Consider the following 24,869-nt stretch of genomic DNA (forward strand, 5'->3'; position numbering starts at 1 on the left):
AATCAACTTCACAACACAAGAAAACAGTCACTACTTTAAAGCACTAGTAACAACACCACGTGAACAGCACAGAGTGGAGACGTACTGTGAACTGGAGGACAATAACAAAAGCTCACTACTTCGTGATGGCGGGGGAAGGGGCAGCGCGACAGACAGGCACTGACATGAAAATACTGCTGGTTTCTCCTAATTACTCTCTATTTTACGTATATCTAGAATAAATACGGTTAAATAACAGTTTATGGAGAACCTAAAACCCAAAATTCAAGCTCAATGGAGTACTGAAATATCCAAAAAAGCTGAACTAGACAAGCAGTTTGTGAAATAACTGTACGTGATGGAATTTTTCGCTATTTTTCCCGAAATCAGCGTTGAAAACACTATAAAAATCACTTAAGAAATTTGAAACAATTTTTATGTCACAGACTTGTGTAATCTAGCCGTTGAGAGCCCATAAACCATACAGTCGCAAGCACAACCGATGTCACTCAAAATTCCTTCGCGCCCGACACTACGTTAAGTGCACAGATACCTGCGTCATTATTCACAATTCAGGTTAGAATCTAAACTATTTGTGAGGCTGTACCATCCCCAACTAACGGCTTTGCTTTTGCTAGAGCTAATGAATTACTCCACCAAGAGGTATTATTTTATGTGATCATGTAATACTTTTTTTCATGTATCGAGTAACTGAATGAGTTCTAGAGATTCACGACAAACTTTCTCCTATTTTCCGCTGTTTCTTTCCAGAACTCTTGGTAAACGTTTGGTTACTGAAATCTCAGAAGTAACAGGCAATTTCGCAATAGAGGGTATAATTATTTTTAATAAGCGTTTGTTTAACTGCACAGTCACTAAATAATTCACAGAAATAACCGGCTACAGCCAACACAGACCCCCTATAGACCGTGAGCCGCGGCAGTATACTTCAATGTTATATGCAACTAACGACACGGGCGACATAAAAAAAAATCTGATGGTCATACTTACTATCTTCATTATGACGACAATTTTTCCCCGAAGAAGGCTGTCAAACTACCAAATATTCCGATGACATGGTACCGCCGAATAGTTACGAAGAAAACCCGTAAAACATGGCGTTGCTTTCGGGCTTTTTGTCATCATCTTAGTCCGCAGCTCGTGGTCGTGCGGTAGCGTTCTCGTTTCCCGCGCCCGGGTTCCCGGGTTCGATTCCCGGCGGGTTAGGGATTTTCTCTGCCTCGTGATGACTGGGTGTTGTGTGATGTCCTTAGGTTAGTTAGGTTTAAGTAGTTCTAAGTTCTAGGGGACTGATGACCATAGATGTTAAGTCCCATAGTGCTCAGAGCCATTTGAACCTTTTTTTTTTTTGTCATCATCTTAGGTATAACTTTGTGCGTAACTTTTGTCTCTTTTTATGGAAGATATCAGTCGCTCAAATTCTTCTACGTTAAATGCTTCGCCAAACGAGTGCTCTGAACTGTTAGCGATAGCAGGACTGGCTGAACTGTTTATCCGTATGCGCACAATGGCTACCACGCTGCGACATTATCCTTAGTCAAGGATCACCAAGCCGAGCCCCCATGCATGCTGAAGACATGCGGAAAATGAATAACGCAACTTGCTTTATGTACTAAGAAGGATCTCAGCTTGCATCTTTATGCTACAAGTGTTTATTCAAAAATGGCTCTGGGCACTATGGGACTTAACATCTATGGTCATCAGTCCCCTAGAACTTAGAACTACTTAAACCTAACTAACGTAAGGACATCACACAACACCCAACCATCACGAGGCAGAGAAAATCCCTGACCCCGCCGGGAATCGAACCCGGGAACCCGGGCGTGGGAAGCTAGAACGCTACCGCACGACCACGAGCTGCGGGCAAGTGTTTATTACTGCACAAGACTGTATAGAGACCATAAATGTATATAAACAGGAGAAAAAAATTTAAAAAAGCTTCTTGCCACCTCATAATCACGTTTACTTACGCCAATATGCGCCAGTTGAAATCCAATCTGCAGTGGTTGTACACCTTTTGCTGAGAAAGCTCTATTGTTACGCCGCGCGGTCTAGGGCGCCTTGATACGGTTCGCGCGACTCTCCCCGTCGGATGTTCGAGTCCTCCCTCGGGCATGGGTATGTGTGTTCCACTTAGCGTAAGTTAGTTTAAGTTAGATTAAGTTGTATGTAAGCCTAGGAACCGATGACCTCAGCAGTTTGGTCCCATAGGAACTTACCGCCAATTTCCAATTTTCCTCTATTGTTGCCTAAGGGGTGGGTTTCGATAAATTTTATTGCTTTGATTGTTCATATAAACCACCTTACGTGTATTTTCGTTGAAATTTCTCCATGCGTTGCATAGTTATTCTAACTAAACTCCCCTTAACCACTTCGATCCTTGCTTCCATCTGTAGGAAAACTAGGAGTGTTCTCTAGGAGTGTCCTAGTTCAGTTGTGTTTTTTCCTAGATAGTCATATGAGTCCTATGTTTGACTGAAACTGCTACAGGTGTCTCGGAATTAGGCTTACGCGTCACCACTGTCCCACCTCCACAAATAGAAGTATTAGAGGAGTCTTATTAAGTCCAATAAGCAATGTGTACCAAGTTTGGAACAAATTGCTCCAGGCCTTCCAGAACTATGAACCTTTCAAGATGGACTAATTACTAATGGGAAATAAGACAGCAGAGGACAATGTTGCGTCACTTTTGGAGGAAACACGACGAAGTTTACCATACGCGATGTAGGGAAACGTGGGAAACCTACATTTGCATGACAACATGGAGAACAGAGCAGTGGTCCCACAGAATATGCGTCTTACCACTAGGCCACGCTGCTCGGCTTAGACTCTCGCTAGACGTATTCAGCTCCCGTGGATGAGATGATGTCACAGATCGTACTAAACTCAGAATTTCGTTAAATCCAAACCTTGGTCCCCGTTTATTATTCTTCCGAGCAGGCTATGTCATAGACATGGAGACTTTATATTTTTCTAGCTATGCCTTATTTCATTATTATAGTGCAGACAGTTTATTTACTTGGCCCTTTCAATAATGCATGCTCGCGCGCGTGTGTGACTGTGTGTGGTTGATGCTGTGGATCCTCTCCTGAACTGTGCCGCCAGACTTTCTCACATAGGACTTGCCGCATTTGTTCACTGATAAGCCAAAATATTATGACCACTGCCCATCGCGACGTTGGAAGCCGCCTGGCGACGTTACGGGTACGTGATGGGCTATTAAAAATATCTAATCTCCGCAGAAACGGATAGGTGATCAACCTAGTGAAGATATAGATGCCAATGGGGAAATCCACTGGGATAAGCCACTTTGTCAATGGACAGATTATTATTATGCAAAAAGCCTGTCAACAACTATCTCCAAAACGAGATAGCTGGTCGATTGTTGGCATGCCACTGTCGTGAGCGCCTACGGAAAGAGGTAGAAGTACAGTGAAACTACCACTAGGAGCTAAATGGTTGGACGTCCACTGGTCTTCACAAAACGTGGGGTTCGGAGGACTGTCTGTTCTGTAAAGTAGGCTAGATAGTGATCTGTGACAGCTCTGCCGAAAGAGCACAATGCTGGTACACGGACGAGCGTTTCGGAGCACACAGTTCATCGTACATTGTTGAACAACTCTACGTTTTCACATGTTGACCCAACGATATCGTCAGTTACGATTGCAGTTGGCATGGGACCATCGCAATTCGACCGTCGATCAATGGAAACGCGTCGGATCTTGGCGTGAATCACATTTTTGATACACTAGATCGATGGTCGTCTCCATTAATGCCGTCACCGAGGTGAGCGACGGCTCGAAACGAGCAGCGTGCAGGCTGGTGGGATCAGTATTATGTTACAGGAGATATTCTCCAGCTCTTGCGTGGGGTATGTGGTTGTAATTGAACGCACAGTGACAGCTGCGAACCACCTGCATGGGATATATGGCGGTAATCGAAGACACGCTGACAGCTGCGAAGGAACCACCTGCATGGGATATGTGGTAGTAATCGAAGACATGCTGACAGCTGCGAAGGAACCACCTGCATGGGATATGTGGTAGTAATCGAAGACATGCTGACAGCTGCGAAGGAACCACCTGCATAGGATATGTGGTAGTAATCGAAGACATGCTGACAGCTGCGAAGGAACCACCTGCATGGGATATGTGGTAGTAATCGAAGACATGTTGACAGCTGCGAAGGAACCACCTGCATGGGATATGTGGTAGTAATCGAAGACATGCTGACAGCTGCGAAGGAACCACCTGCATGGGATATGTGGTAGTAATCGAAGACACGCTGGCAGCTGCGAAGGAACCACCTGCATGGGATATGTGGTAGTAATCGAAGACACGCTGACAGCTGCGAAGGAATCACCTGCATGGGATATGTGGTAGTAATCGAAGACATGCTGACAGCTGCGAACCACCTGCGTCCCTTCACACTTGATGCTTTCCCCGACAGCGATGTCATCATTCAGCAGTATAGTTGTCTGTGTCTCAGAGCCAAAACTGTGCTACAGTTGTTGGAGAAGCATTATGGTGAACTCACGTTGATGTCTCGGTGACCAAATTCCCGTGACGCAAATCCAATGGAACCCATCTGAGTCGCTATCCGGAGCCATCACAGTGCACGCAAATCAGCGGCCGTTATTTACGCGAATTACAGGACCTGTAGCACTTTATTTTACAGGTCTGTCTTGTTCACACAAACTTTTACACTTCACTATTACCGTCCTTAGATCTGTTACAAACAAAAACAGGGTGTAACCAACTAGTTCAGTTTGCTGAACCTAAATCTATAACAGGTCTGGTGCTGCATAAGAGAAATTAAATATTCTGATGTAGGTATCAACTTCAAATTATACATGTAGGTCCATAGTATGTGCTAGTGATGGTCAGGATGAGTCTGGTATTTATACAAATAACTGAGACCAGCAGAGAGCACTATAGCTAGGGTACATGAGTAACCAGTATTGCAAATGTAATGGTTAAAATGCAGTATGCTTGGTCATTAATTAAAATACTTCAAATGGCAAAATGACCGTAGTGATACAAAACACGCTGAATTAGATGCATACTTAAAATCCACATAATAAGTGCAAACAGTAATTTTGTGAAGCTCCTAAGGAACCAAGCTGCTGAGGTCATCGGTCTCTAGACTTACTCACTACTTAAACTAACTTATGCTAAGAACAACACACACACCCGTGCCCGAAGCAGGTCTCGAACCTCCGGCGGGAGGGACCACGCAATCCGTGACATGCCGCCCTAAACTGCGCGGCCACTCCGCGCGGCGAAGCTCCTAGCCTGGCAAAGTACGCAATTGTGTAAAAGCCAGTGTAAGTGGTACAAGAATAAAATCACATCTATAAAATGAAATCTTTCAGCATTATAAAACAATTAAACTGTAACAGTAAGTGTAAGGTAATTAACGAAACAGTAACTAAAATTAAAAAGTCGATAGTCGACAGTAGACCCGGAATGGGCTCTCAATGGCACCGCCTCGTGGCTTCTTTGTGTGACGTTCTTGGTTTCTTGTGGCGGAACTTGCGGAGGGGCTCCATTGTCATTGTCATCGGCTCTCTGGCGTTTGTCTAATTGCGCTTTTATTTTACTTTAAGAGTGTGTTTATATGCTAACTTTGTAATTTTGTGCTATTCTACTTTTTTGCGTTTAGGTTTCTTTGGCACTTTATAACAGTTATTGGCTGTATGGTCCCTGTAACCCAAAGCCAAAATAAAAAAAAGAAAGACTTGCTGAGGAAGGCCCAGCCGCGTCGTCGCTGGCGGCGCCGCACACGGGGGGCACGTCAACCCGGTAGGTCGCTCGACGCTGTTCAAACTAGTAGGTTTCTGAATACATCAGAATAAGCATTCAGATTAAACTCATTCTGCTCATTTAGCAGAATGGTTGTCGTTTTCTGTGTACATAAATCTCCATTTCCTCTAATAGATTCAGTAATTGTCCAAAAAAATGGTTCAAATGGCTCTGAGCACTATGGGACTTAACAGCTGTGGTCATCAGTCCCCTAGAACTTAAAACTACTTACACCTAACTAACCTAAGGACATCACACACATCCATGCCCGAGGCAGGATTCGAACCTGCGACCGTAGCAGTCGCGCGGTTCCGGACTGCGCGCCTAGAAGTAATTGTCCCTTTGGCGTCCTATGCAACACTTTCATATTATGGTCTATGTTTCTGTTCGAACGTTTTTCTATGAAAGTGTACCGAAAGCGCTCTTATTTTGGTTATACATAATGCTCTCTAAAACGAGTCGAAATTCCTTCCCATCTGACCGATATAAAACTTGTCACAGTCTCTACAGTTGATGTTATAGACACCAGATTGTAAATAAGTGTTGCTGATGTTGCCAACTTTGTGGCGAAGTCTAAAACCAATTGTACTTATCGTTAGAAATCCAAATTTTACTTTCATTTTTCTGAAAGCACGGTGAGCTCAATTTTTTCGTACACCCCGCCCATTCTTTCTGCTACCTTGCACATTTCACTTTCGTCACCTTTTTACTGTAGTATGGTGTCGTCTACATAACGTCTGTGATACACGGTTTTTTCACAGACATCAGGAATTTGTTCAAAATACTTATTTTATAGCTCACTTACAAATATCTCAGGTAAGGCACCGACTAACCGTTGCCCTTTGCGAGTCTGTTCTTTTGATAAAAAATCTTATCGTTAAACTAAAACTAATTAAATGACAACAAAAGTTCTAATATTTTCCAAGAATTCTGTTATTTCCCCTTGACTAACCTTCTTGTATATTAGCACGTTCTTCTTTATAATCTCCAGCTGGGAATGGTAAATGCTTAATATCATTCGCTAATTCGTAATTATTCTCGACACTGAATGACTTTTTATTAAGTATATGCTGCTTTCAGTTTTTTGTTGCATTCCCGGTTCAGTTAGTAATTGGGACATGACATATTGTTAATAATCGGTTCACCCTCTTGCGGAATTTAATTTGCAAACGATGCGGAGGAATGGACGGATTCACCATTTTTAATCTACGTTTCTCTTTCTCATCTGGAAACAAAAATATACCGTTTTAAATTGTTTTCCTTATGTCTGATTGCAATTTGTTCACAGGATTTCTCTTGACTTCGACTATGTTGTTATCTGCAAGTTTTTTTGGTCAGCGTTGTCGTTGGTCACACCACTACTGGCACGATCTCTTTGCAGCTGCATCAAGGGTCGCAGAATCGAATCTCGCTCGTACTACGGATTTTCAGTCTTCGTTGTAACCTGGTCTTCTCCTCTCAGCGATGACAGAAGTTTGCCCATATGACAGGTAATTGCGATTCCCCTTTCCCCATTAGATAACCGGTGTAGGTTAGTAACGTATGTGACATTACAGCCTTTATCACTGCGATTTTTAACGTGTAAAAGTTTTTTTTTCTGTATTCGCGTCAGTATGTGCGAACTTTTAACATATACCAATGAATGTTGTAACCAGATATCTTTGCCGCGCTCCTGAAAAGCGCAGACTATCACGATAGCTATAAACTGTTATACGCTGCTATCGATCAGTAAAAAAAAAAAAAAAAAAAAAAAAACGATGCACCTATGTTTCAAAATAACAGTTGCCAATTTTTACTTCTGCAGGGAGCCGCACCGCTGTCTAGCTGTTCTGTGAATGTGTTGCGAGTCGGACGCAAAAGTATTGTGCTCCATACTGATATAATCATTTTATTGTAAAGTTAAGAGTTTAAGTGATTAAAAATATATGTAGCCACAAACAAGCGAGAATGTATATCGTGAAAAATTCGCTCCACCGCCACAATGGGTGGCCATGTTAATGTAAGTCTCCGTTTCATAATATAATACTTGAAGCCTTGAAGTTTATTTAATTTCAAAGAAAATCTCTCAACCTTATTTTCATTAATTATACTTGTGATAATCTTTTCTGTTCAAAAGATTTATGCAGCTTATGATCCAGCGTGTTCTGTCGGAACAGGAGGCTGTCGTGACGACATCGTTATAGTATTTATTCTAAGTTCTTTCAGTTCTGTTTATATGTTCGTACAAATCCAATTAGTTGGTCCCTTAGGTTTCTTTCATGTAACTTCCATCTGTTTTCTCCGCGCGATCTTCCTCCGAAAAAAAATTTCTGTTCTTTTTTTTTAGTAATTTTCGATATCGCGAAGGAGAAAAGACAGCCGCCTCCTGCTCCGAACGGAACACCACGACTTTTCTAACGTCGGAGAGTACCGCACGAATTTTCCGCTAAAAGGTAATAGAATTTCTTAAAGATTGATCAATTACCCATGTTGCTGCTGTTCTCCGACAAATGTGGTGTGATTAATAGTAATTTATTCTGTCACGACAAAAAGAACCAATTTTATTTTTACCAAACCAACAAAGCTTTCAATTAAATTACTAAAAATCATACCAGACGTACAAGTCACCGAAGTAGCATCGAATTGAATCACTTGCACCTGGCCTTGAGCCACACGGAGTTATTATTATTATCAAGGGAAACTGTAACAATGATAGCCATGGTGACCGTCTGTGGTACTCCAGGAGTCTTCGTACTGGCCGTGTGGATGCTTGTCTTGCAGCATAGAAGGCCATTTCCAGCTCATGCTACATGCCATGACTACACAATACTTCATATAGGAGCAAATAATATGCCTTTCCTCACAAGCGCTAATCACGTGGAGCCGCTACGATCCTGCACGGCGTCGTGTACGACCCTCCCGAACTGATCGATTCCATATGTGTCTGACATTCAAAGATTTTCAGATCAATGGGAGCAGTCATATCGCAGAACGATAAACTGCAGCCTCAATGCATTAAAATGCTGCCGTTGTTGAATTCCGACACATACTGATAGATTTTTCTACTGCTTACACGAGGCGTAATACGAGCTTCTGACGAACAATGACTAGTCAAACGCGATTTCTGCATAAGAAACTAGCCGTATAATCCTTCCTTACATACACCATGTAAATTTAGTTGCTCCTGCTGCTCTGTGTGATTGCAGTGAAATGGGGAAAGGAAATCGCAACACCAAAAACGAGTCATGGGACATAAACGAAAGTTGGTAAGCGTGTTTTTACATCTGGAATGTCTATTCAGATTGCACGCCATCGCTTAAGAGTAGTCATTAGTGGCGCCCCTATGAAGATGCAAAACAAGTTTGATTTAAGTACACGCCGTAACGGTCCTGAAGTTTAGTTGTCTTAGAGATTGGACGTGGTGAGTTTATGTCAACCAAGAATGCCTTTAAGGCGCCAAGGACGCCATTTTCAGCACCTCACTGAGTTTGAACGAGATCCTGCAACGGTGCTATGAGAAACTGTATGACCCTTCTGCGATACTGCAGCAAGACTTGGTAAGAATGTAGCCACTCTACATGGCTGCTGGCAACGGTGGTCGAAAGACTGGACGGTTGGTTGTAAGTTGTAAGAAGACTTGTCTCCGGAGGGCCACGTCACACTACCGACAGGCAAGACAGTCGTGTTCGGCGTATGGTTCTGGCGCATCGTACTGTATCTGCAGCGCTGATATGAGCAGTAGTTGGCAACACAGTAAACTATTACAAATCATTTACTATGAGGACAGCTCCGAGCCAGATGCCCTGCAGCGTGCATTCCTTTGACCAGAAACCACCGCCATTTGCTACTTCGATAGTGCCAAGCAACAGCTCGTTGGAAGGCATGGTGGAGGCCTGTTGAGTTTCCTAATGCCTCAGTGCCAGTGGTGGCCGTGTTTTGGTTAGAAGTAGGCCAGCCAACCTGTCTGCCTGCTAGACGCGCTACACCTACATCTGGAGTTACGGTCTGGGGCGCAATTTCTTATGACAGCAGTAACGCTCTCTTGGTTGTCCCACATAGCCTCATCGGAAATTTGTACAATCTTCTGATTCTACCTGTCGTGGTGCCACACACGAACAGCATTTCATGGAGTGTTTTTCAACAAATAATTCTCGCCCACTTACCGCTGATGTAATCCAACATGCTCTATAGAGTGTCGACATGTTGCTGCGCATGCTCGATCACCATATCTGTCTCCAATTGACACATGTGGAACATCATCAGACGACAACTTCAGCGTCATCCACAAACAGCATTAGCCGTTCCTGTATTGACCGACCGACCAAGTGCAACCCCCATGGAACTCCATCCCACAAACTGACAACCGGCACCTGTACAACACAATGTATGCACGTCTGCATACTCACATTCAACGTTCTGGTAGTACACAGCATTTCACATTTGCAATGGCTTATCTCGCTCTTACATTAACCTGTGCTCTTGCAATGTTAATCACTTAAATATGTTACCTAGACAAATGTAATTCCGAAATTGCATTACTCTACGTTAATTAATTTTTCGGTTTGCGATTTTTTTCCGTCAGTGTAATAGACTTCACGCTAATTTGAGGTATGTTACATGTCGCCTTCGTGGTGTTGCAGGTTTAATGGCCACAAGTAAAAACCACACGTTTGCAGATATAAAGTTAGTGCAAAAATGTTTGAGTAGTTAATGTTTTTACTGGCAGAGACGCAAGAAATGACTTACTTACTTACTTACCCTACTTCGCACGTGTTGCCTACAGCGCCTGAGGAACATGATGTAGGCGAGCAGCAGGCGGACGTCGTCCCCTGCGGCGAAGAGCGCGACGGAGAGGGGCCCGCTCCAGGAGCGCGCCTGGCGCTCCACGTGGTGCACGTGCGACAGCGAGGCGTGCAGCGCCAGGCACGTGGTCCAGTCCCCCGCTGACGTGGGCAGCTGCTGCCAGCGGTCGCCCACCGACACGAACTGCCGCACGCGGTACTTCTGAGAGGCGTCCATCACCGACAGTGGGGTCAACACCAGTGCGGGCGCTTCCTGCAAAGCACGGTGGTAATGATTCGCAAGCAGATACAGGCGGGCGTAATCTTCATCGACGGCATCTTAGTGCCCACTAACACGTTCTTTAAAGCGCGAACAAAATCGCGAGTACCTAGACTTGTCACAACGTGCACGTCAGATGTCAGTCTGCATGTGTAGAGAAAAAGCTGTCACGGCTTCCAGTGCTAAGAGAAAACCAGCAAGTCTTACTTGCTCTACAGTCACTGCGTTATATGCGGTGGCAGTGAAAAACACAAAAAGAAAAAATGGTCACTGCCAATGAAATACAGTGAAACCTTCCCGTCTCCTCTATATCTCTTTTGCGTTACGCAACCTTCCCTTCTACAGTAACCTATCAAACCTTCTCTTACGATTTCTATCTCTTGCTTAATAATAACAAATGAAATCTTCCCTTTGAAATTTATTCTCTTTCTAAATCTTCGCATACTAATTTAATTAGTGCTTATTAAAGTGATTTTCTGATTATTTCGACGACACATAGAATGTGCAATAACCCAAAACTGTTCCTTACCTTTTTTACTGTTGCTGGATCACCATCTGACTGCTTCATCGAACTGCGACATGAATATACTTACTCTGTTTTACTATACTTTATTAGCTGCTGGTGGTCTGTCATAATAAGTGGCTGTATTTATTACCAAAGCTGACGTTATTATTTAGTAGCAAAGCTGACGTTATTCTTTAATTAATTTGAGTGACGTTAGGTAATTCATAGTTAAACTTTTTCCTGACAACAATAAAATTTTGCAAAGTTTCACGTTGATGGTTTTTGGGATGGATTATAATCAGTAATGCAATATTGCTGGCAAAAATTAATTATATTCTGAATGAAATGATTTTACAAACGTTCAAATGGGACTTACTTTTTACAATAATCTTACAGCTAGCATTGCGCAAACATACCTTCAGTAGTCTTGAGTTTCTCAAAAAGATAATTCAATAATATTAGTTCCTCTTATCATAATAATTAGCTGATGTCTCTGTACATCCGTTTATAATCTCTTGTAAAACATAGCTGGTGGCTGGCAGGCACACCGCTCCTCTCAACCTCTCGCTTCAGACCTGCTACCGACTCGCTTCACTTCTCGCTTACTACTGACTTCCTACGAGCGCTAAAGTGCGGTTTCTCCCGCTAACGATGCTTTCTGGTGCAGACAATCGCTACTACCATTACAAAATGCATCAATGTGCGGTCTTTCCCGCTCTTTTTAAAATTATATCAATCTGCGGTCTCTCCTGCCAACAATACTTTGGTGCAGACATTCCCTGCTACCACAATTATTTCCAACATGACAAATATTAATTATTCCTACTTAATCCTATTAATGAAATATAAACATCTTTCATAAATTATTGTTTGACAATAGACAATATAAATATACACGTCTTACAACTGGATGAGCAGTTAGAGAACAAATACCTGTCTCGATATTAACTAACGATGAGCGAGGATAATTATCGATTCGTACTATACTCTGTGCAGCAGAAATTAATGGAAACACTTTCCCGAGAAGTTACCAGCTATTCTATGGTTCCACGCTACTGGTGTCCTGAAGTCTGTGAAAAAACTTTATTTTTGCTACATAAACATCGTCATCGCCAGCAACACTTCTCTTTGAGATCTCAATCAAACGTCTCTCTCGGTAGTAAGGTGAAAGCAGACTTTTTCTTTTCTTTTTAAATTCACCCATTGATGTCTTTCAAATACAGCACATTTCGTTTAATGCTGTATCGCGTTTGGTCCTGTTGTGATAATATGTACATCTGATGACAAAATAAACGCCTTTATTTCATATTGTGAATTAGCTCACATGTTCTTTGCATCAATTTTCCATTTTCAACCTTATTTCTTCTCAGAATCACATTGACATCCCCCCCCCCCCCCCCTCCCCGCAGGAGCCGTAAAGTGCACGGCTGCAGACAGACGACTGAGGGCATGCATTTGAGTAAACGCTTTAGCTACTATCGGCAGTACTCGTGAAGCATTGTATGCCCTATCATGCATGGTTTTAGAATAGCCTTCGATTCTGTGTTATATGCAGCAGCAGGCTGGGGGAAATGAATTTATGCAGTCTGCGAAACTCCACACACACTCTCGTGCTAAAGGGAATCTGTGACTCAGCACTGAACGGCTCACATAAGTGTAGCAACCTCACTAGAAGGATGCAATGACTTGTGCAGTTTTCTTTTTAAGGACGTCAACTACTATGTTTGGTTTATACTCATTGTTAACTGCTAAAAGAATTACTACGCTAGGCACTTCTGCCATCGAGTTTAACTCAAAAAAATATTTCTCTATTCCTTTCGTGGGGCCTATCTCTTATCAGATCCAACGCATTCTTCGAAAGAAATACGACTGCAACGTTGCTTTTTCTACTAACAACAATTTGGAAAAAAACTTAATTCGTAATTTACATTCTATTCGTTCCCCCTTAGAAAATTCTGGTGTCTACAAAATTGTCTGTGATACTTGCACCTCTTACTATATAGGACAAACTGGACGTGCCTTCACTACCAGATATGAAGAACACTTGCTAAGAAAAAATGGCACTAGCCCCCAAAATTCATCTTTTGCCGACCATCTTCTAATTACAGGTCATTCACCTAAAGCCATATGAGATAGCAACATTTTGCACACCGAAAAGAAAGGGCGTAGACAAGACAGTCTAGAAAATTAGAGATTTTCAAGCATCTAGCTCGAAAGGATAGCCTCATCCTTAACGAACTGTTACAGCTACGTAACAAAAATTTTTTCAACGGTATAAAGCCGTTACTCGATATGTGACTACGGGTCTCCTTGTGCAGGTTGCCGAAATGTTCTTTTTATTCTAAGGTAGTCCCATGTTTTCTACTTATCAAATGTTTCTTGGCTGTATTTCACGTGAATATTGCTTTCTAAAAGTTGTCATTCAGTCCTATCTACATTTTGATAATGATACTTTCATGTTTTACCTTACTGTTATAAGCTTTGATGTAGACAAAATGTTATGTTGTACGCTACTATCAAACAAACATTGCTTTCCATTATGTACCAAATACTGTTATTTATAATCATTTCTGCCTATATTTCAATGTGAAGTAGCCTAACTGTATTTACGGCTACTAGATGGCGCGCTCGTTGCAGTGCCATGTTCACCTGGCCGCATTTGTTAACGCGGGCACCTCAGTCCGTTTACAGCCTGCACCACGCAAGTAACGAGCAGCCCTTAGTGGCTCACCATCACAGTTTTTTTTATCTTAAATATCTTTGTGACTAATGCCATTTTGGCATATTTATTATTTTATAAATGACATATAAGTACTGCCAGTCTTTCACGATAATTCCGTACTTATAGTTTGTATCACACGTTTTCAGTCATAATTCTGTGAACATTTTATAGACCATTCTTTGGTGTAAATTCTGAGGAGGACACTCCTAGCAGTGTCGAAACCCGGTTAATTCGTTAAAAATTAGTGACCGAGGACTGTTTTCTTTTAGTTATTGTTAGTTTGTTTATTGTACGGAGGGATTTCAAAACGTAACTTACACATTATTTCGAGAGGCCAAGCAACTTTTACTGAAAGCTGCACTGTACTTCAGAGTGACACAGATACATTATAATATTTTTCAACATAGAAGTAAAGTTTCGAAACAACGCTCAGAACACTATACTATACCAGTCGTTCAGTTCCTCGGTTATAGAAATCTGCTCCTTGGTCATGGAGCAATTCGAAAACCGCTGTGTGAACGTCCTCATCGAAAAATCTGCGACAGCCCTCAATCAGTTACTGGACTGCTGGACATCGTCGCCTGTAACCGATGTCGATGATCTTGCTTCCCATTCCGGATCACTCATGTCCTTTGCGGCCTTGATCATATTGTTGACACCATTCCACCGTGGCTAGAAGCCGCGTTGCATTTGGTCCATATATCGCCAGAATTTCAAGGTGAATCTATGTGCAGTGTAAAGGTTTTGTCCACATGAATAGTACTGTCTAGCATACTACAGCTTTGGAGCACTTTTCCCGTTGTCACGGCATTTCACTCCCCGACGCTGATGCATCTGTTGTCCATAACGCAGCAGAACTGGGCGTGCAGGAAATGCAGTATGTGAACTCTCGTCTGACAACACGCCACTCTTGTTCCACAATGGGCTTAGCATGGGCTTATATGTGTTTTTTGAGGTCCCCTCGTATTACGGGCTTCTATGTCGAAGCGAGTCACTTACACCGAGGTGACAAAAGTCATGGAATACCTCCGAACAGCGTGGTGGATCTCCTTTTCCTCGGCGTAGTGTAGCAGCCGGACGGTGTGGCCGAGCGGTTCTAGGCGCTACAGTCTGGAACCGCGCGACCGCTACGGTCGCAAGTTCGAGTCCTGCCTCGGGCATGGATGTGTGTGATGTCCTTCGGTTAGTTAGGTTTAAGTAGTTCTAAGTTCTAGGGGACTGATGACCACAGAAGTTAAGTCCCATAGTGCTCAGAGCCATTTTTTTAATGACATTCACGTATCGTACGCCCGTTACGGCGCCTTCCATGACCACCAGCGGCGTACGTCGGCCCCATATAATGCCACCCCAAAACAGCAGGGAACCTCCACCTTGCTACACTCGCTGGACAGTGTGTCTAAGACGTTCAGCGTGACCGGGTTGCCTCCAAACACGTCTCCGACGATTGTCTGGTTAAAGGCATATGCGATCCTCATCGGTGAAGAGTATGTGATGCCAATCCTGAGCGGTCCATTCGGCATGTTGTTGGCTCCATCCGTACCGCGCTGCATGGTGTCGTGGTTGCAAAGATGGACCTCTCCATGGACATCGGGAGTGAAGTTGCGCATAATGCAGCCTACTTCGCACAGTTTGAGTTGTAACGCGACATCCTGTGGCTACACTAAAAGCATTATTCAACATGGTGGCGTTGCTGTCAGGGCTCCTCCGAGCCATAATCCGTAGGTAGCGGTCATCCACTACAGTAATAGCCCGTGGGCGGCCTGAGCGTGACAAATCATCGACGGTTCCTGTCTCTCTGTATCTCATCCAAGCCCGAACATCGCTTTGGTTCACTCCGAGACGCCTGGACACTTCCCTTGCTGAGAGCCCTTTCCGGCACAAAGTAACAATCCGGACGCGATCGAACCGCCGTATTGACCGTCTAGGCATGGTTGAAGTACAGACAACACGAGCACTGTACCTCCTTCCTGGTGGAATGACTGGAACTGATAGGCTGTCGGACCCTCTCCGTCTAATAGGCGCTGCTCATGCATGGTTGTTCACATCTTTGGGCGGGTTTAGTGACATCTCTGAACTGTCTGAGGGACTGTGTCTGTGATACAATATCCAAAGTCAACTCCTATCTTCAGGAGTTCTGGGAACCAGGGTGATGGAAAACCTTTTTTGATGTGTGTATAACATACATATATTAATGTCTTATAATTTGAGATGTAAGCGATGCTTAGTAATGTGCGTCAGCCCTCTTCCAGGCACTTAAATCTTATTTGCAGAGTATCCATGTGGATGTAGCACTTCACGAGAAACAGCTCATGAGGCTGGTGTTGAGCTATCACGGTAGAACAGTATTCCCGACGACGTCATACTCATTAACCAATAACAGCGTGACACACGGGAATGGCCTACCTGTTGCCTTGGTACGTCCTACATTGATTTCTGCGGTTATTTCACGCAGCGTTGATTGTTTCTGAGCACTGATAACTCTACGTAAACGCCGCTGCTCTCAGTCGTTAAGTGAAGGCCGTCGGCCACTGCGTTGTCCGTGGTGAGAGGTAATGCCTGAAATTTTATATTCTCAGCACACTCTTGACACTGTGCATTTCGGGGTGTTGAAATCCCTAACGACTTCCGAAATGGGATGTTTCATGCGTCTAGCTCCAACTACCATTCCGCGTTCGAAGTCTGTTAATTCTTTTCGAGCGGCCATAATCTCTTCGGAAATCTTTTCACATGAATCAACTGAGTCCAATGACAGTTCTGCCAAAGCACTGCCATTTTATTCCATATGTACGCAATATTACCACCATATGTATTTGTCCACATCGCTATTCCGTGACTTGTCACCGTAGTATGCATAAATACATCTGGATGGTTCTGCGGTGCAATCTTTACTTTCTTTTGTGTGTGTGTTTTTACGAGGCGTGTATTCGTCTATATTAAATGTGTAGTTTAGATTTACACCACCTTTAGTGGTATTATTTAGTAGATCTCTTAGTGACAAACAGTCCTGAGCAAATAGTGAGCGACGTGTTGTATACAAGAGTTAGTGACCGCACGGTCGGTGTAGCAATACTAAATCCGTAACATACAAATCCATCCAAAATAAACGCAAAATATTTTTACATTAAAAAATCCAAAATAAGTTCGCTTGACACTGTCCTAAAGGCAGTCTCCATTCCTTCCATACTACGTCAGCTAGATGTGGCTTAAATTCAATCAAATAGTGATGACGGCAGCCGAGCGTAAGTTAATAAGAAGTGGAACACTCCCTCCGCCCCCCCCCCCTCACACACACACACACACACACACACACACACACACACACACACATAATTCACAAAGTAGTCAGGACACTTGGAGGACTAACAAAAAAAGCAACCCAGGAGTCTCAGTACTATCACACCAGGAACCGGAGCCTTACGAAGATGACGAATACTATCCGCCAGCGTTCGTTTTGCTCGGAACATCCATATAGGGATACAGCCACCGTCACACTGTGCCCATAACCAGGTAGACTTCGTCTGGAAAGGTGACGTCGTGCCGCTCCTGCATGCAACGTCGGTCGCGCGGCTCTGCCCCATCAAGGGAAGCTTCAACAATGGCCGCCGTCCTGGCAGTCCGTGGTATTCCAGACGTGGGCGTACTGTCTTTTTAATGCTTGCCTTGCTGCAGACAGGCCCATTTCTTGACTCGAGGTGCGTCACGTGGCTGTACGATTCTGCACAGCAGAACGAACAATCTGTCTGTCCTCTCAGGCACCAGTCTCGTTGGGCCTTTGACATCTTGCACGGCCTTTAGCATTACCTACTTGAAACTATCGATTCCTTGTTCTGATGACAGTAGTTGGATTCCGACCAACGCGCACAGCAACCTCTCTTTCGACAGGCCACGATCCTGCTACTAATGAAATTGTTGGCCGGGATATCCAATCTGGGATAGGATACATGGCAGCCAGTCGCACTGACCACTCAGGTAGGACGCGGATATCCTGCTGACGTCACAGTGCAACAACTACTTGTAGAATTTTCTCCTATTTACACGAGATATAACGAGAATTTATCGGAGACAAACAATATTTAAATGTCGCTTCTAATGGAAAACTTGCTGAATAATGTTTCTTTATGCACATTATGTGTAAGGAGCTGTCAAATGAAAACTGAACACCCGCCACAACGGACAATGGAATGGTTCCATCGAAATGTAACCGGCATACGTGTTAAGACGTTAGTGATGAAATGGTTCAAATGGCTCTGGGCACCATGGGACTTACCTTCTGAGGTCATCAGTCCCCTAGAACTTAGAACTACTTAAACCTAGCTAACCTAAGGACATCACACACATCCATGCCCGAAGCAGGATTCGAACCTGCGACCGTAGCGGTCGCACGGTTCCAGACTGTAGTGCCTAGAACCGCTCGGCCACCCTGGCCGGCTGACGTTAGTGATCAATTCACCTTTTGTAGAACACGGTCGGCCGTTAGCGGATCCACAACCGCACCCACTCTTGCACTTCCTCGTCTGACAGAAACCGACGCCTAGGCGTGTCCTTCTTCAGGTCACCAAAGATGTGAAAATCACAAGTTGAAAGATACGCGCTGTAACGAAGGTTGCAGTGTTGCAGTGATTTCCAACAAAATCGTTAAAGCATAGCATTCGTCCGATTGGAAGTGTGGGAGCGGTCGTATTCGTGTAACAGGATGATTCCGTCCGAGAGCATTACAACAGCCCGAGGGCAAAAGGCAAAACCAACAGTGGAAACATGCCACGTCTCCTCCACCAAAGAAATCGAAAGCTATTCACATAATTTCTGGTAAGTTCATGACTGTCTTCTTATTCGACTGCAGTGGCCCTTTGTTCGTTGAGTTCCTCGACCGTGGAACCACAATCAGTGTGCAGGTTGCAGAACCTGCGATGCACCGTAAAGTCAAAACGCCCAGGAATGCTGTCGAGCAGAGTCATGCTGTTGCGCGAAAATGCCCGCCCCCACACTGCCAATCGGACGAAGGTTACGCTTCAGCGATTTGGTTGGGAATCAGTGCAACGTCCTCCGTACGGCCCGTATGTTTCACTATGTGAGTTTCACATCTTTGGCGACCTGGAGAAAGACATGCGTGGTCGTCTAGTCGGACGAGGGAATGCAAGAGCGCGAACAGTTGTGGATCCGCCAGCGGCCGGCCGCATTCTACGAAACAAGAATTGATTACGTGTGGTGATTACTTTTAAATGGAAGCATTCTGTGCTGTAACACTTCCGATCCAAGGATGAAGTACACTATGATGTTGTATTCGCAAAAGCAAGTCTAGCGCCCAACGTCCTAGGTAGCAGGAAGCGAACCCCCTACCACAGAATGATCGTTGCTATACAAGGCAGCCGGCCTGCACGTTTACGACATAAGTGCTCACAGGGCACTATCTCTTAGACAATTAATATGAGCAACACAATATGAAACGTATATTAAAAGAACGTACACAGAATACTGAATTTTGCATGTTGCAAGGTGTGTGGCACTGCAGTCCAAGTCCTATACGATAATTGACCTAACAGATGAAAGGAATTATCCAAACTATAGAATTATTCTTGGACTGTTTCTGTGACAGCTATTAAGTTCAGTCTTTGAGTCGAAGTTTCAGTAGAAGCTAGGTGTTTAACAACCCCACGATCACTCGTAAACAGCGGATTGCTATTACGATGGCAACCGTTGATGTGCGTCGGATGGTTTGAAACTGTAGACTGGAACTGCTACTGAACGAATTGCGACGGTAAATGATGAACCAGAACCACGTACGATGCATCTCCATTTATTCGCGATCGACGGAATGATTGCCGTCTGCACTCTACTTTGAGGAAGAGGAAAGCAGTTGTAGTTTTTTTTATTAGCTTTCGGGCTGTGTCCATTCAGCCATCTCATTAGTGGAATGTCAATTAAAACGCTACGAACGTGAGGATAACACAACACCCAGTTCCTGAGCAGAGAAAATCTCCGACCCAGCGGGGAATCAAACCCGGGCCTCTTAGCTTAGCAATCAGCCACGCTGATCGTGCTACTACCGTGGCGAACAAGCTGTACTTATCAGCATTCAGTGAGGCAGCTGATCGATTTTCAGCGACCGTCTCCCGTGTGGAGCGAGTTACAATTTCAGAGCAGTTTAGTAATTATTAGCTTTGCGTTTAAATACATGCAAGTCCACATAACACGAGTCAAGACCTATAGTAGGTACCTTTTCATTGACGTAGCGTTTTCCCAATGGCCGCAGAAGGAGCTGAGCGTTCGTGATGTATGACGGACAAGGCAACAGGAGTGACGTCACAAGTTCATTGTGTGGCCTGTATTTCTCATGTGCCCCGCAACGAATGGATCTGGCAGAGCCGAGCGTTCGTGATGTATTTCCGGCAAGACAACTACTGTGACGTCACAAGTTTGTTGCGGTACCGTATTTCTTGTGGGTGCGCGACGGATGGATGTGGCGCTTTGAAGAACCAGTAGCGGAAGCGTAAGTTAGTTCCTTAATGTGAGTGACGTCTCATGACGACAGATCCGAAGTGAGCGGCGCCCGCTGTGAAGTGTGTATGGATGGTGGCGCCCTCTCGTGTGCCATCGGTTACATGCACAATCAAAGACCTTGCACAGCATACGACAGTCTTCATGCCAGTTTAACGTTTCTTGCAGTGCAAAACATAACCTGTTCTAACTCAAAGTGTTGTGGCAGCTCAAAAAATGGTTCAAGTGGCGCTAGGCACTATGGGACTTAACATCTGAGGTCATCAGTCCCCTAGACTTAGAACTACTTAAACCTAACTAACCTGACATGACACACATCCATGCCCGAGGTAGGATTCGAACCTGCGACCGTAGCAGCATCGCGGTTCCGGACTGAAGCGCCTAGAACTGCTCGGCCACAGCGGCCGGCTTGTGGCAGCCTGTAGTCATTGTTTGCCAATTGTTTATCCGTAGCAGGGTAGATTCAGTTGACGTTGAAAATGCTGTGTAACGCCTCTATGGTTGGCACTCTTTTACAGTCTTCATTAACGGTGTAGCTCTTCAGAGATTATAAGAAAACGGGTTGGGAGTGATGTGGTAGCATAACACGGACTTCTTTGGAATCACTTCATTTTCACAAGAATAGATGTTATAGCTCATGCTGGAGAGGCACTCTAATTTTCAATTGCTTACAATACGTCGTAACATAACGTCCCATCGACGACGATATTAAATGAGTCGGAATACAGATGGTGCACGAATAAGACATGTCTTAGGCTAGGCTGTTTCAGTTGAGTCTATCTATCTTTCGCCATTAATGAACTAGGGAGGCTACGATAAACCTAAATCAAGATGACCGAACGGGAATTTGAGCCATATTCTCTCAAATGCAAGAACAGTGTCTTGACATGACATCATTTTCGGTTTAGACAGTAACTATTTTATTGCGCTGTTGGAATTATGCCATTTTTTATATTTTCAGTCATCTGCAAAGACATAATACAACATTAATATCTTATATTTACTTATTTATTCAGCAGACGGCTACATTACAAAAATTAATGTTTACTATTATCTCGTGGTGAACAGTCAGCTTTTCAGGGTCACAGTCACAACCAGGAAACATTATTTTCTACCATTTCTTCAGAGAATTGTCACACCTTCCTGTGTTGGTTCTTATCCGGCTAAGAATCTGCCAGATCTTGAGTGACAAGCGGAAAGCCAGGTGGCTTGGTCGACATGCACAGCATGTTGAGTTGTTCCGTCGTAGCATTAAGCGGGGTAGGACGTCAAACGGGCCGACTTGGAACAGGAGAGGCACCACAGGACATTTTAATTAGCACTGTCTATACTTTTCAAATAAATTCATAAAACTTTGTCAGCATACCAGGAAGGATTCAGAATTCACACTCATAGCAGTGGAAATTCGAAAATATAACGAAGCACTTTTTTTACATCTGAAATTTCATAATTTTTTTTCACTTACTAATGGCAGCATTTGTTTCTATAGGTACACTTTTCGTCATAAGTAAGAGAGATTCTTCGATGAATTTTGCACAGCACACAAACCATACTTAAAGGTGTATGAAACTCTAGAATTTTCCAAATCTATTAAAAACTGTGGTACAAATTGAGGTAATTAACTATAAAATTTATGTTTTTCCTAAACATGAAGTTTAAAATATAACAGCTCATTTGTTTTTTCATAAATTAAATAAATTCTAGAGTTTCGTACACCTGTAAGTATGGTATGTATGCTGTGCAAAATTCACCGAAGAATCTCTCTAACTTATGAAGAAAAGTGTACCTATAGCAAAAAATGCAGCCATTAGTAAGTGAAAAAATAATGAAATTTCGCACGTAAAAAAAGAAAATTATTTTGTTATGTTTTCGAACTTCCACCGCAACGAGTGTGAATCCTGAATCCTTCCTGGTGATGCTGACGAAGTTTTATGAACTTATTTGTAAAAGCATAGACAATGGAAATTAAAATGTCGTGTGATGCCTCTCCTTCTCCAAGTCGGCCCGTTTGGCGTCCTACCCCCCTTAATCTGCCATATGTGTCTCCATCAATTATTAATCATAAAGTCGTTCTCCGCTGACATCCTTGCTGTTTCCAGATTTGGTTGACGGGAACGAACTGTTCCTTTACTGATTTTTTAGAATGTCTGCGTGAATAGGGAGGTGAGAACTTTTCTGTAGTTTTTGTACGTCCGTGCAAGTGAACTTTCCTGCTGCAGAGATGGAGAGTAAGTGTAGCTCTGATTATAACAGTTATAATGCGCATGGTTTGCCTGAGCTGCGTGGCACAAAGTCCTGTGTGAGTACTAGGCTCATATGGCAAAAAATTAGTCAACCCAGGGAGCACGCGCCGATGAATCATTAACCCTTTCCAGACGGCGCAACGATCGAATCATGTGGTCAATGGCACGCACACTGCTTCCAAGTGAACATAACGTAGCAGCGATCAGTGAGACGCTTATGTTTCAGGCGGACATTGTATGTAAACAGGTAAGAACGTGACGGAGTCTTAAAAAGGGGCATACGATGTGTTAAGTTCTGCATTTGCTGGTGTTTCGCGGCGAACTGTACAACGTGTTTGCAAGCAATGATGCAACATACGTAGCCACGAATCACCTCGTCAGAATTTTCGTCGGAAAAGATTCTGGCTGAGAGGGATCGGAGAATCAAGATCCCTTCCAAACCCGACAGGAATTGCTGCAGGCGGTGACTAAAGGTCCATTCCCACCTGTTAGCCAGACAACCTTGCGACGGGAACAGCAAGCAATGAACTGTGAGAGTCGGTCATCTCGTAAGAGGTCATTGCTCACATAGGCACATTAGGACGACAACAGCAAAGTTCTAAAGTTCTCTGAATACTCCCCCATCCTATTATATCACGGTTGACCTGCAAAACCAGCTGACATGGCTCCCATAGAAAGTATGTGGGACATTTGCAACGGGTGGAGGGGGGGCGGGGATAAATAAACCGCTGACAACAGCATCCCCGCAATTTAGTGGAAATGCGACGTGCTTGCACAATCATATCGACACACTTTCTAACAGCAGCAACAGCAGCTATGTGGTTGTCAAGACCAGCTGCGGAATTAGAAGATATTACAGATACTTGTAATGATTTCTGTATGGGTGATTAATTTTTTCCGGTGAGCTTATTCATCCAAGCTGGAGGGTAATGTTCTGCGGAAGAATAAACCAGTCCAACATGTTTACATTGTATTATGTCTCTGTAGATACTTGAAAATGGCACAAACGCCGATACTGCAATAGCGCAATATAACGGTTACAGCTAAAAGCGAAAATTACATCATTTAAAGAATTATGGAGGACGCGGACTCATATTACAAAAAGCTAGTGACTTGACAGTTGAATCAGGTGACTTACTATCGAGTTTATAGCTTTTTGTCACGACCCATCGCTGGTGTTTGAGTAAAGAGGAGAATTACACCAGACGTGAAGCACGCCGCGGGAGGTGGCGCCCTGGTTGGATCTCATTCTGGAGGACGACGACCATGCAGCTTAGGTTTTCAGTGATTTCCCTAAGTCGGTCATGGCTAAAGCCGGGCTGGACCATTGGAAGGGCACGGCCAATTTCCTTCCCCATCCTTCCGTAATCCGAGCTTGTGCTACGCCTCTGATAACCTTAATGTCGAAGGGATCGTAAACTCTAATCTTTACAAAGTGCACGTTATCACCTGCTGATAATTGATCCATAAGCAAACAGGAGCACAACACCACCTGAAGGTCGGCTGTGCGTCTGCGAATTCGCCAACCTCTGTCTAAGAGTACAGACTGCATAAGTTTTTACGAAGCTGTCCTGTAACCCACAAAACCAGTAATGTGTGTAACATCTGTGTAGCGTCACAGGGGGTCTAGATGAGATACAAATTCTACTCACGAGAAATGACACTCAGGTCTCTTCATAGAGGCGACTTGCTTTGATTTCTGTGGCAGCTGTCGACCTGTAGTGATCAGACACGTCACTATCCATCAAGTACGATGTAAGAATCCAGGAGTTCTAATTTCCGTGCCGTCCCTATTGCTAGCCGACGATCTCTACACGATATGGTTTCAGACCATGACTACTTGAAGGCAGAAAATGTTTGTCGTCCTTTTAGGCGACAACCAGTTGTACACGTCATCTTTCTATAAAACCAGTCAACGCATCTAGTGGGTTAACGGTTTGAAGATCACTGTATATGAGGATCAGGTCAGATAAAAGGAGATCTCTTTTGTTGCAGTTGTCGATCTACGTAAGACCTTTTACAATGCATAATAAAATAATGTATACAAAATCATTATAACT

General features: G+C 43.7%; 1 protein-coding gene across 1 annotated transcript in view; it reads right to left on the reverse strand.

Moving 5' to 3' along the window:
- The window catches only part of LOC124736203 (beta-1,4-glucuronyltransferase 1-like), a 129,550-nt gene that overhangs the window by 64,783 nt on the left and 39,898 nt on the right, over positions 1-24,869 (reverse strand). The window contains exon 2 of the mRNA XM_047248572.1: positions 10,542-10,838. Coding sequence (XP_047104528.1) covers positions 10,542-10,838 — 297 coding nt within the window. The remainder of the gene's footprint in view (positions 1-10,541; positions 10,839-24,869) is intronic.

The sequence above is a fragment of the Schistocerca piceifrons genome, chromosome 1, assembly GCF_021461385.2.
Source record: "Schistocerca piceifrons isolate TAMUIC-IGC-003096 chromosome 1, iqSchPice1.1, whole genome shotgun sequence".
Classification (NCBI taxonomy): domain Eukaryota; kingdom Metazoa; phylum Arthropoda; class Insecta; order Orthoptera; family Acrididae; genus Schistocerca; species Schistocerca piceifrons.